This window comes from Anarrhichthys ocellatus, unplaced genomic scaffold (genome assembly GCF_004355925.1).
Source record: "Anarrhichthys ocellatus isolate YVR2014 unplaced genomic scaffold, GSC_Weel_1.0 scaffold62, whole genome shotgun sequence".
In the NCBI taxonomy this organism is placed as follows: domain Eukaryota; kingdom Metazoa; phylum Chordata; class Actinopteri; order Perciformes; family Anarhichadidae; genus Anarrhichthys; species Anarrhichthys ocellatus.
The window spans coordinates 720,743-734,908 of record NW_022280092.1 but is presented as its reverse complement, the minus strand read 5'-3'; the positions used below and the strand labels follow the sequence as shown (position 1 = coordinate 734,908).

General features: G+C 42.7%; 1 protein-coding gene and 1 long non-coding RNA gene across 2 annotated transcripts; both read left to right on the top strand.

Moving 5' to 3' along the window:
• Nucleotides 1-194: 194 nt before the first annotated feature.
• Nucleotides 195-3,417, top strand: msrb1a (methionine sulfoxide reductase B1a). The gene is made up of 4 exons (XM_031872215.1): nucleotides 195-319; nucleotides 2,127-2,269; nucleotides 2,468-2,582; nucleotides 3,019-3,417. Exons 1-4 carry the CDS (start codon nucleotides 265-267, stop codon nucleotides 3,036-3,038), a joined length of 333 nt encoding a protein of 110 aa, XP_031728075.1. The 5' UTR covers nucleotides 195-264; the 3' UTR covers nucleotides 3,039-3,417.
• A 400-nt stretch (nucleotides 3,418-3,817) lies between these two features.
• Nucleotides 3,818-4,255, top strand: LOC116397109 (uncharacterized). The gene is made up of 3 exons (XR_004213654.1): nucleotides 3,818-3,885; nucleotides 4,039-4,103; nucleotides 4,238-4,255. It is a non-coding gene; the product is annotated as an uncharacterized LOC116397109 (long non-coding RNA).
• Nucleotides 4,256-14,166: the final 9,911 nt, after the last annotated feature.

The following is a 14,166-nucleotide window of genomic DNA, read 5'->3' as shown; positions in this document are numbered from 1 at the left end:
TCAACCGAACAGAAGTTATTTAAATCAAAATTGTTTTCATGTGTTTGTATGTGCTTCATCAAAGAGCCAATGTACGGGAATCCCTTTGCCACACAAATGGCAAAAAATACCACCCTTTTCATTTATAGCCGTTTTATTTTGAAGGCCGGGCTCTTAAACCGGATGTCTTATTGTTGTCAGTTGGAATGTTTCTGACGGTCCAGATAACGTTTCACTACGTCAAAGAGGAACCGGCCGGTACAAACTGTCTGTGGAGAATCAGGGATGTCGTTTTGTAGTTTTTTCGGTGGAGAGGTCTATAAAGACCATTTTAAACCAGGTACCTTCATTACTTTAACTTCTTGTACTTCATTCAAAATGTCTGCCTAACTTGTGCTGTTTAGAGACTGTTAACCAGAGTTAACCATAGCTAGCCTCTGTTAGCTAACTATTCATTGCAATGTTAAATAACTTTGGTTCGGAGTAAAGTATCGACTCCTGTCCATGTAGGCCACACGTGTCAAACTCAAGGCCTGCGGGCCGAATCCGGCCCGCCACGTCATTTTATGTGGCCCGCGAATCCTCCAGCAAAGAAAAAAAAAATTTTTTTCTTTTTTTTTTTTAATTTTGGAAAAAAAAATTTTAATTGGACTTGAAAATAAAAATATCCCCATGGTCGAAATTATGAGATAGAAAGTTGAAATTATGAGATAGCATGTTGTCTGTGTACCGACATTAAAACTATCACAACAGGTGGACAGGAGAGGCAACAGCCCGTAAAGAGGTTCTCCAACAAGTGATTGAGTTGAAAAAGATCGACAAATAATCCCAAAATGTCCACGAAGAGAAAAATTGATGCAGAGGGAAGAAGATGTAATTTAAAATGGGAAAGCGAATACATGTCTGTGCTTCAAGGAGGAAAACAGGTCTGTCTTCAGTGTTATGATGCGTGTCGGTGATGAAGGATACAATTCACGTCGGCATTTTGACACCAAACACGGAGCTAAATTTAGCCTCCAAGAAAAACATCAAATTGTCCAAGAATTAAAAGGCAGACTGCAATCAAAGCAGAATATATTTACACAAGCTACAGCCCAGTGCATGCTAAAGGTCTGTGAGCAGGTGTGCTCCGACCAGGTACAGACTTTTACAAATGTCAGTTTGTGAAGAAACACCATCGCAGACCGAGTTCAGGAACTAGCAGCAATCTAACAACACAGCTAGCTAAGAGACGAGATACATCATCTATCCATGTTTATAAGACCTGACTCTCAGTGAGGAGCTCTTGGATGTAGCTGCCATGCACGGGACGACGACAGGGAGGGACATTAGTGATGCAGAGAGGTGACAAAAATAGCTTTGAACAAAGTCAATGTAATAACTTGTGTTTGATGATTGTTATTTTCTTTAAAAGTTTGATCTTTGATAGAGTAATGTGGGTTTCTTAACCCTAAATTAAAATGATTTATGTTATAATAACAGAAATGTGCCTAAATATATTTTTACATTTATATAACTGCATGTACAATATTTTTACACTTGAATAAACAATAATCAAAAGCAGAGACAGTTATTTACCAATATGTCAGGAGTAGTTACAGTTATGCAGTCTTACAGTTACAACCGGCCCTTTGAGGGAAACCATGATGCTGATGTGGCCCAGAGTGAAAATGAGTTTGACACCCCTGATGTAGGCTGTAGCCACCAGTAAGAAGTTTAAGAAGGCTCGACACAGTTTGTCTAGTCACATACAACTCGACAAATTGTTTGGCATGGAATGTAAATGGAAAAAAAAAGGTTGTTTTGTAACCCATGCTCAGGTTACACAACAACTCTGTTACAAAACCGGTTTTTGTTTCCATCAAATGAGAAGTTGACTTCCTCTTAAAAACACACCCTTAAACAAATACAACATTATCTATACACATCATTACTACCAACATGTTAAATATGAATACAACATATCCTTTAAAATACAATAGTAACAAAACATGGTCACAGCTATCAATGTTAAAAGGAAACCAACATATTATCCCTAGTTGGTACTACCTTGATGTCAGGTCTGAGGTCCTTAATAAAATGACCTTTTAAATAGTTCTCTCCTCATGCTGCACTCAAATCATCATCTCCCATCCTTTACTCCTCAGGGGTTTATGTATGCTCCAAGTGTGATCACCAGCTGTTTACCAGCCGCTCCAAGTTCGAGCACTCGTCTCCCTGGCCGGCCTTCACAGAGACCATCCATGAAGACAGTGTGTCCAAACACCAGGAGAGACCTGGGGCATATAAGGTACAATCAAAAGAAAATGCGTTTCATAAACCTATCAGAGGACGCTCAATATAAGTGTATTATGTTCCTGTCTAAAGGAACTAGCTGTAGGTAAACACGGTACAACCCTTGAGAGACTAGTGATTGTTTAGTGTATCGACTGCTGACCGTATCGCAATGCATGAATTCCTGATTCTGATGTCTGATGTGTTGTTCCAGGTGCGATGTGGGAAGTGTGGAAATGGTCTCGGCCATGAGTTTGTGAACGATGGGCCAGCCAGAGGCTCGTCTCGCTTCTGAATATTCAGCAGCTCACTGAAGTTCGTCCCTAAAGGTACGATAGTCCGATTACATCACCACACCAGGTTACAAGCACGGTTTGTGCCCTATTACACTGACTTTGTGTCATGTAGGCCCTAGGAATGCGTATTTACATATTTTACAGCAGATACCATGTGACCGATAAATCAACTGGGCCAATATATCATAAATATTTGCTTATTGTCATATTTACGTAGCAGCATCAGGCTTTGTTTTAGGCCAGTATCAGATGTAGATTTTCCGGCAGGTGAAATTATCAACGGCCAAAATGTCTGTTGGGAAACGTGAGAACTAACATGTTATTCAAATAATCTCGAGAGTCTGCGCCCCGTTGTGCATTTACAGATGTTAGATTTCTGCTGGACTGCTTTAACACAGGTGGGTAAAGGAGAGTCAACTATATGTTTGTACAACCAGCTAAATGGTTCTGTTCTCTCGTCCCTCCACAGATAAGGTTGATGGACAGTAAGGTGAGCTGTTAGAGGGAATCGCTGCTGGACTCATAGAAGTCTCTCTGTGCTGCTGAAGGTGTGGACAGTGGATGAAGTGTTCTGGGATAAAGCCCATCTGGAGCGCCAGGGCTCTGATGAATGATGGCCACACTGGACAGCAAGAACAGACCGGTCTCAACACCTTTTTTTAAAAAGCAATCATCACCATCTCAGGAAATGATTATTACACAATCACCAGTTTAATTTATAATGATTGAGGAATGTCTCACGGTGAGATTAGCTTTCTTATGATGCTATAAGCTATTTATTACTGAGAGATGAAACACGTCTGTTTATTTACCTTCAAGTCTGATATGCAAACTAAAATAAATCTATTTGAAATTAAAATAACACAATGCTCTCTGTCTTTTTCTACTGTCTGAGTAGTTTTAGTCCGTAATGTCAGTCACTAATTAGACACTTTTTGTTTGAATTTACAGTCTTCTGTTCACTTCCACACTGATCACCTGTTTTCTTTACCCACGTCATATAAGTTATTGTTATCCATATTGTTTTTAAGTTAAAAACACATTTTGGCTGACTAAACAGTACATCGACGCTGACTCTCAGTGATGTAAACACTGCCATCAAGTGGAAGCAATGAGAACAAGACGAGATCTTACACAAGGAGGGCAGAGCTGCTGACACTTGAGATCTGCACCTGCTGGTTTCTTCCGGCTAGAGCCGAGTGACTCTTTGTAAACATACGCGTCAAACCACAGAGAAATCACGTTGGTTTTGAAGACACAAAGACATTTGAAATGGATGAAATGTCATATTGCTCTTTCTCTGGTGGAGAAGAATTTAAAAATCACTTCCAAGCCGGTGAGTAAAGAAGCATGAAGTCCCACCGTAGTGAAAATGAGAGTCCGTTCATTGGCACCTTTTTTTTCCTCTCAGGTATATATGTGTGCTCTGAATGTGGGCACGAGTTATTTTCCAGCATGTCAAAGTTTGAGCACTCTTCTCCTTGGCCAGCCTTCTCGGAGACAATCCACGAGGACGGCGTCTCCAAACACCCTGAAGCATGGGGACTGCTGAAGGTAGATTGCCTCAGCAGAAGTAGCCCTGCTGGATGTTTGTTGTAATACTAAATGGGATTTACTTCAACACTGTACCTGTTGGTAATCATTTTTTCTATAGGTTTAGATCACTGATTCAAACATCCTGTGTTTAGATATCCCAGGTCTGTTGTGGGAAGTGTGGCAATGGATTGGGCCACGAGTTCTTGTACGACGGACTGACAGAGGGGCTGTCACGCTTCTGACTATTCAGTAGCTCACTCACGTTCATCCCTAAGAGTGAGTCTATGTTTCTCACATACAGTACACTGCACACTTATCATGCACCTTTTGACCCACTTTTTGTTTTGGGCCTCTTCCACAGAAAAGGTTGATGTACAGAAAGGTGAGCTGTGAAAGAGCAGGAGCAGCAAGAACAGACCGGCCTCAACCACTTTAAAAAAAAAAAAAAATAGGAGCACAGAGACAAACACAAAAAACGCAACTACGATCCAAATCCAACCACATTACGTTTTGCTGCACAGAAACACTAATCTTTATCGTAGCTCCTTTAAAAAGAGTTTACGGTTCAGTTATAAGTATCACAGGGTAAGTCACATTGTTTGCACGCTTCACTGCACCACTCTGGATCTGTGAAAGTATGTTGGACACACTGTACTTCATATTCCTCTTCAAAAGTGTAATTGCATAATCCCATCAGTTGATGGTGCTATGTGCCCGAAAAACACATCTTAAATGTTCTGCAACTCACCTAAATATTACTTTGTGGACATATTTTGCTCTCTCCGGAGTTAATAAAGAAGACTTTCCCGCTATGAGAGCTCCATGTATTCAGAGCACAAACGACATTACTTCATGGTGCCTTTTTTTTGACGATGCTCTCGATTCACTTTGAATATTTTCCTCTTTCAATTAAATGTACTCCAGTAATTGTAGAGGATTCCTAAATCCTGCCTGCAAAAAAAAACGAATAATGTTTCACATGTAACAATGCTTTTGATTGATCATAAAAGGCCTAGTTTGTTAATGGAATTTTGTTGACATTCTTGCTAAAAATCCACTCATTACAAGTACAGGAAATATCCGAAAAGCATGTCGATAAAATGTGTTCACGCGTTCCAGACCTAAGAGTGCTCACTGTTTTTCTACTGGGCAATGTTTTCCAGATAGCCGCTTCTTGGCTTGTGGAGTGGTGGAATTATAAACAAAGCGAGGATGTGGGGCTGCGTTCAACAGCTCTTGTGCTGTTTAAATGTCTGGGTAAGAGCAGGTGTGGATCTGCCTGTTTCAAAGGCTGCAAGATCAGAGGGGGAGATGAAAGCTGCAGTCCGAGGCCGAGGATTAAGAAAGGAAGTGCAAACATTCATAGATTGTAATGATGTGTAGTTGTACAACATTTAAAGCAAAGACTGTTTTGTGCATTTGATGTGATGATTTTGTCTGTAAGATCAAAACTCAGAAGGAGCAGCTGTTGCAAAAGTATTGTTTCAAATTTCACTTTGCCTCAAGTGACGATGGAGTAATACCTGCACCAGGAGGGTATTACTGACTAGGATGTCTTTGTCGTGGATTCTCAGTTGTAACGCCCCACACACAGCTGGCACACAGACTGACCTGTCCTCAGGGGTGACGTCTGGTGAAGGAGGGTGAAGGAGGGTGAAGGAGGGGGGCAGCGACAGACTCAGACAGGGACCACCACACAAAGATAAACCAGATGTGAGAAATGAGATATGAAGCGGAAAAAGGAAATTGGCAAAAACACGGGACTGTAATTAGAGTTTGCTATCTGCGAGAACACCCTTTCTGGCCGGCATCTGAGCACAGCTGTATGGCCAAGAGGAAGCAAACAGGAAGGAGGAAGTGGTAATCCTCTGATAGAATCACGAGACAGACTCGTAACCACACTTTTCCCTCCACTGACCTCTAGGGCCCATCCTGCTCGAGAGCACATCCTTAATTACATTAAACCGCTACTACTCCAAAGCCTTCCCCAGTCCCACAGGCCAAGCCTCAGGGTGCAACTTAAACATGTGTGTGCGTGTGTGTGTGTGTGTGCCACTGACTCATTCGCAGGGACATCTTGTTTTAATTACAACGTATATGAGGCCTGTTGCTTAGATGTGGATGTTTACGGGCACTGCACCTGCTTCTGTTTTGAGCCACAGAGAAAAGTGTCTCATTCCGTGTCCACACGCCATGACATTATATCCAGTTTCATCAAGGTAGCATCCCCTAAAAACATCTGCCATCCAGTGGCTCTGATTCACTCACTACAGGATCTGTGATCGCATTGTGGGAGGAAATACGCTCCTGAATGCGTGACTGTAACAGAAATAGAGAAAGCTTCTTTCATCAGTGAGTAGTGTGAGTTACCCCGCTATAGTGTGATGTCTCCATCCATACATGGTGGGGCTGCCCTCCACATGTTAAAGACCACATATGTTGGCCAAACATCTGCCTGTGTAACGATTAAAAAGATAAACGAAGCTTTTATACTTTGACACTGGAATTTGATATGTGTTCTGGATCAAATAGAGAGTTCTGGAAGCTCAAGGCACTCCAGTCGGGGATTGTTGTAATTCTGTCAGGACAACATGTGGTTGAAGGACATGGAGCTCATGAAAACCCAAATAGAATAGAATAGAATTTGCTCGTCCTCTCTGAAAGGCCCAGCAGTGAACCGCAACGGGAAATGTGTAGTTTACTGAGCATATAAACAGATTTTATGCAGTGTGTGGGTATATGAAATGCATATCTTGACAGCCTGTGTTGGTTATAAACGCCGTAAATGTGGAATGAGGAGTAATAAAAACGCAATTACACTGAGGAAGAAACAATGAAAAACCACAATTTTCTGTTCAGTCCAACAAAATGTCAACAGTTTAAACATGGGAGGGACTGCGCAGCGCAGCAAAGCCAAAAAGCGCCCCGTGAAATCCCAAGTATGAGGGCTCCCAGTAAAGAAATAAACAATGAGAACTTTCAAAGATTATTTTCAACGGCTTCTGCCGCTTTGTTGTCACCTTTATCACATGATCACATTCCTGTTTCTGAAGGCCACCAGCTTCAATAACAGAGGATTTTGAACATGCGTATTTGCAAACATCGCTCACTATCTGCACTGTGATCTACTTAAGAGATAGAGCCAGAGACAGCAGCACAGGTTGGTCTGAAAGCTTCAAAGGAATACTTGAGGTGTGTGGCACTGGCATTGTTCACGCAGATCAGGGAGAGGGGGGGGGGGACTGAGGGATAAGAGAGATGGTTCAAAACAGGAGAAGAAGACAGGCTGATTGTGTGCCCACATGTCAACATTGATCCCACCTTGATCACAGAGCTTTGAGAGGCCTCAAAGGTGGGCAAACTGCGGACAAGCTGTGTGCATATATTGTCAAACAACTGCTCTCTTCTACTTTGTGTTTCCTGTGTGAGTTTCAGAGAGATCAAATAGAGCCTCAGGTAAAAGTGTGCCAGAAGCAAGGAAGCGTTTATCAAACGCCCCCGTCTTCAGAGTATGGAAATATCAGGATGGTTTTAGATTTTGGCTAAATGATTTAAAAGGAGGCTCGGCTCACAGATAGTCGGGGCGGTGATGGACTGTGGAAAATGCTGTTTTTGTGTGTCCACAAATGTCAGAGGCTGGAGAGGTTTATGGCACGTAAAGAAAAAAAAAAGGTCTGACAGAGACTGAACACTAATAAGTAGAAGAAAGTAATTACCTCAGTCTTTCCCTGGGTACGGTGCCACAGAACGTCTTCCCACTGCCCACCCAACCTCTTCCCACCCATGCACCCACCCACCCTGCTAACCCCAGCTCCCTGCTATTTACGGCTGCTCATCCTCTGTCATCTTGGTTAGTAATCCCAGTGTGTTCCATAGGAGACAACTGCAAGCATATTTATTCATGCCCTTTTTCCTATGTGTGTTTGCAACGTATATGTACATGTCAGTATAACATTTTGTGAACTCCCCAGAGGCCCCAGATGGGTGGTCTTAATAGTCAAAATTGCTGCTTTGGTCATGCTGATTGTTAACTTCTGTGCAGAAAAATGTTCAGAAGTGCCTGAGCTCTTTATTCTCCTCAGTGATTATAACCCAATCAGGAACCTATAATCATAACCAACATTATGAGACAGTTACGAAGGTGTTCCGACTCAAGTTCTTCCCTGCAGATGTTTTTTATCAAACACCATCAAGTGGTGGGGAAAGAAGAAACGGTTATGGGGAGAGATAATCTGCCAGAGCAGGCCTCTATCTGTGCTTTTGTGAATGGTGTGTGTTTGTGTGCATGCGTTGTATCCCAACGTGCCCTTAAAACAATAGTTTGACATTTTGGGAAACACACTCGTTCCCTTTCTGTCGGAGAGTTTGATGAGAAGATTGATTCCACTGTTATGTTAGCTCGTTAATTATGAAGCCACAGCCAGCAGCAGGTTAGCTTAGCTGAGCATAAAGACTGGAAACAGGGGGAAACAGCTAACATGGCTCTGCCTATGCTAAACGTCTGCACTGTATCCACCAAAAATGTCTATCTATGCCTTTAAAGCACATCTAGCCTCGCATTTTAACCAAAGAACATTAATTACCTGATTCAAATAAAGCATTTAAATGTGTGTGTGTGTGTGTGTTGGTTTGTTTAATCACATCTGGATCCCCCTCGTTGTATGAATGAGGGGAATTCCACATACCTCTCCAGCTTTATGCCCCTCAGCACCTATTGTGCAACACACACAGATGCGCACTGATTTGATCTTTTTCATAGTAACTCCTTATGGTAGTCAACATTAGAGCCAGCTATCTTAGCATTTAATACCCGCTTTTATATATCAAAAATAATCCTTGAAAGCATGATTAATATATCTTCAGCATCAACGTTTGGCACAGACAATCTCTAACGCAACACATTTGCACTTTATTCTTTTACTTTTGTGCCAGAAAAGCAAATACCCTCTAATCTCACCTGTCAGTCACTCTGAAGTAATTGTTTCTCTTGATCCCTCGAACTCTCCCTTTTGGCTCGTCAGTGTCCCGGATTTGTGCGGAGAACACCGTGTTACGCCAAACACTAAAGACAGTGAAGATAAAGAGTGCACTTTGTGTAATTTCCTCCATATCTCAGGAAGTGAGTGATCGCTTGGTCAAGACAGAATCCAAATTAATTTTGAATGTATTTTGGGGAAGTCCACGGAAAAGCCTCACTGCTATCATTTGGACCAGCAGCTCTGTTGTGTCCTTTAAAAACACAGACCTCAAAACCCAAAGTGAGACCAGATGAGAGCTACAGGAAGGAGAGGAAGATTTGTGTTTGAGTGTGCGTGACGTGTGTGTGTGTGTGTGTGTTGGTAAAGGGGTGAAAACCGACGAGGTCAAAGACTCAGAATACATTCCCACAGGAATGAGGCTCACACACAACCCAATGTGATTATTAGCTGTATGACAGTGAGGGTGTGGTGGTGGTGTTTTAAAAGTACACCACAAAGTTTAAAAGTAACAATTCACGGTTTTTCAACTAAAACATAGGCTGGCAAATAATCCCCTGCAAAACTGCAACGAATCGTCTTTACAACTAATTATTTGTACAATTGTCATATAATGTGTTAATTAGTGTAGTTAGACAGATGTTGTTTCATTTGTGCAGAGCTGGGCTAGCTGTGCCCTCTGCTTTAGCTAAGCTAAGTGGCTGCTAGCTGTGGCTACATATTTAGCATACGGACGTGAGTGGTGTCGATCTTCTCAGTTACCTCTCGGCAAGAAAACGAACTAGAAATCACCCAATGTCTTAGAATTGTTTGAGATTACCTCCAATCATGCCAGTTACTGTATTTGGTTTAAATGGAGCTTTGGACGACAATAAAACGCACATAATACCGTATTTGTCCAAGCAATGTGACCATTTTACACAGGAAGATATTTGAACCAAACTTAAATGATTCAGACTGAAAAACATCAATCCCTAAAGTGAAATATCCAATTTTAAAGTTAATTTATCTCCCACAGGCATGTTTTTTTTCCTGGTGGGTCACATATTTGCTCCACTCCTGTCCCCTTTGGCCAAAACAACCGTCAGCACCCTCACTGATGGTTTGCTTGTTTGAGTCGCATATGATTTTGCATTCCTGTGAAATGCAGACTGGCCCCACAGGGTAGAAGCCCATCTCCTGTTTCTGCAGCATGAAACAGTTTGACACACACAGACACAGACAGACAGACACACACACATACACACACACTGGCCTGCAGGATCTCACAGGACAGGTGATACTATTTTAGCAGACCTGACTCAACGGTGAGGCAATGGACAGAGCAGGTTATTTTCTGTTTTTCTTTAGGATGACAGCTCTCTTTTCTCACAGTCGATGGGACAAGTTGGAATTCGAAAAAACATGGGAAACTCCAGGGAGTGGACAGACAAACTGCTGTGGTATTACACCAGTAATTACAGTCAGTTCACACCCATCCGATGAATGTTTTTTATTTACAGAGATCGTCCAGGTTTGACTTGTTTACATGAATGAATGCACAGCTCCCAGTTAACTAATGAGACAGTGTCCCAGTTGCTCGTTCACACGCATCTTTAGCCCGTCTGATTGTTTCGAATAAGACGAGTGAGTGTGAAAATTAACGAGCCCTTCCATTTGGGTGGCGGTTCTGGCCCAGTAACAGTAGCACAGTGTTCGATCCAACCGTCCGTGTCAGTGGAGCGCAAAGATGGAAAGAAAGTTGTTTTCCACACACGGGCGGAAATAGATGGTGACAGTGACACATAAAAGGCAGTGCTGTGGTTTGGAGCTGACGTCATGGCAATCAACGTTCAAGACGACAAGGCCTTTCAATGAAGGAAAGCCACATGGAGCAGCCCACAAGCATTTCAGTAAGTAACAGTCTGGGATTGGGTACCACAAGTGGAACATGTGCACGCAGTCTGGAACAATAGGCCCCCACAGGCACATCGAAGCATGCATAACACCCTCAAGGAATAAAAGTCTCTGCACGCATATCCACAGACTTCACACATACAGTCAGACACACGCACTGCAGCTCAAAATGCTTCACCTTCCCGGCTCTGTCAGATTTGCAGCCACATGTCTCGGTGAATCCCCCGAAGTGAGCTGGGAGTCATGAAACTGTACACTGAACTAATCACGGTTGTCTCTTTGTTAACCTCTTTCTCACTCCGTGTATCTCTCGCTCACACTCGTCTTCTGTCATGAAGACACAAACACATACAAGCACACGCAAGTTCCCCTCACCTCCCTCTTCTCCTTGTGCCTCCGCCCTTCCCAACACACCCACAATCACTTAGGAGCCAACCACGATCCCACTGTTCACCGCAGAGCTGCGGATTAGAGAAGAATGCATTTCCCAAATGGTCTGCGGCTTGTGCGATGACATGATCGTCATTCAGTTTAATTCTCTTTAGGTCCTCACTCTCCCGATTCCACTGCTAAAATCAAGCAAAGAGAAGGTAAATAACAGTTTAAAAAAAAACACGAGGCTCTCCTGCGCAGACTTGCTCCCCGGAAAGGCATTTTGGTTTTTATTGCCAAGATGAAAGACACATTGAAAATTGTTCTGTGCAGCTGGTGTGGCGGTTGAGGAGGGCTTGCATGCATTTTTGTTTATTTGAAGAATATCTGTGGGCTTGTCTCTCTATACGTGTATATCAATTACATTAATGAACCTCCTGGCTTTGGGTCCTTCCCAAATCGAACCTTCAGGAAGTTGGAATGAATTGCAGAAAACTTTTCCTCCATTATAAATGACTCCCATGTTGAACTCGAGGCGTTATGCAGGTCTAACACTGTTTAATGCGTTCAAGGCCTTTGAAAGTTGTTGCGTAAGCTCCAAACATCCCCTCCTCTCAGATCTTTAGTACATTCATCCTTTCAGTGATGTCTCTATAAAGCTGCAGGGCAAGTCTGGGAGTTTGGAAGTTCTCCTGCAGGCGAAAAAGATCAACGCACCTGTGCGAAGGTGGTGGGACGCGATGCTGGGATGAAGAGTGGGAGGAGAAGAGGAAGATATGGGGGGGAGAACATTGGATGGAGAGATCAGAGTGTTGTTGTTGTTTTTGTTCAGCCCTCCGTCTCGTCGTCCATTCATCATTCTAACTGACTTTGCTTAGGTTTGCAGATGAAAGTTTGGGAAGGCTCCAGGAGAAGGTGGGGCATCACAGACGCTTTGTTGTTGGCTTTTGTATTCAGTGAGCCTCCCTACCTGAGGGCTCAGCCATTGAGCATCTAACATAACAGAGAGTGTGTGTGAGATCCTTTATTCCTTCAAAGTAGCTGCACTTCAGACACCACTGTGAACATTAAACTGATTTGTTTTTGGGATAATAACCACATCCCCGCATAGAACAGTAGATCTAACAGTGGGAATGTCCTCTGATATAGCCAAAGTAGCCAACATCCTCAATCTGGACTTCATTAAATCTCATTCCAGACACAAATAAAAGGTTCCATTTGTAGGAAACTACAGCCATACCTCTGCACCGCTGAATGCGTATCTCCTGGGCGGTGGTTTCAAAGATCTGTCATGATGGCTTTAAGGAGAGTCTGCCGGGTATCTTGCGGCTATTGCAAATGGCCGACAGCTTCTTCCTCATACTGGAAATTACTAAATGAGAGTGGAACATTCTGCTTTTGCTGAGGAGGATTTCTAATTTGCTGTAATGGCTGACACATGTACACGCCATCAGCGGGCCCTCTGTCTATGGAAATCTGTATCAATGGTACACGCAGGGATGCAGCAGCACACACCTGAAGGCATCACGGTTGGAGATGTAGTCTGGACTGCACGAACACCCACATGCATGCATAAACGCCTACACGTGAAGGAGAGCGCATATCAACGTACACAAAGATGAAGAGAGATACGCACACAAACACATGGACAGAGAGACTCATTACGCAACCTCAATCCTGTACATACAGGCACAGTTCACAACTTGTATGTCGTATTTGTTTCCTCAACACTGCTGCCGCCTGTTTGTTTCTTTAATCTCGTTGTTTATATTTCTGGGTCCAAACCTGTCAGGATAACTCCAACTAGAGCAATTAGCGCGAGGGAAAAGCAAATAAAATGTCTGATGAATGCAAAGCCTGGATCCTGACCTCATTCTGACTGAATCTGCCTCTAGCCAGCAAACAGTCATTTCCAAAGCTGTGAATTCCTCAGTGCCAGGCTGGCCTCGCTTTGGATGGATTTACAATGGCTGTTTGTGCTTCAAAACATATCATTATTCTATATTTGCCTGGGTCATGTCAGAATCTGCAGAGACCTTTGTTTGAGCACTTTTTTTTTTTTTTTTCCAAACTGGTTTTACATCTCTGAAGACCAAAATTGCAATCACGGGCTTTGTAATGAAGAGTTTGTATATTCCCTAAAGGATCAGTGTGTATAGGGTTTAGGGGGACTTATTGGCACAAATTAAAATAATGTTCTTATTAGTGTGTAATCACCTGACACTAAGAATCATTGTGTTTTCTAGAATGAGCCCTTCATATCTGCATAGGGAGCGGGTCCTCTATTTCATAGTTTGGTAACAGTCACTTCCTGGAGTTCTTTCAATTTTACACTTACACAAAGTGTTAATAAGTGAGCTTTAGAGGTACTGATAGGCTAGCTGTTGCATGCTTCCAGTCTTGGCGGTAGCTTCATATATTTATACAGACGTCAATTTTCTTCAAGTTTTTTTAAACAACCTTTTTTTTTCCTCTCTCTGAGGATATAGATCAAGAGAGCTGAATAAACTCTTTAATTTAAACTTTAAATTTCCCAATTAGCAAACACAGTAACTTTGCCAGACTAATTTACTATCTCTGTCTGCTGTCTGAAACATACTGTGCCCCAGGGCTGAGTGTGTAAGTGTGTGTGTGAGTGTGTGCGCCTCTTTCTCAGAGAGATTATCTACCTCAGTTCCCCTCTACCTCTCCTCACTCCTCAATCCCCTCGTCCATTCAAACAGCTGCTTGCTGTGTTAGTCAGGTTCAAAGTCTGAACTCCATCTCAGGTTCAACCTCCATCTTTTTGCCATGAAGAAACTCTATATACCTGCTCTGGCTTCACAGAGTCGAGGGAA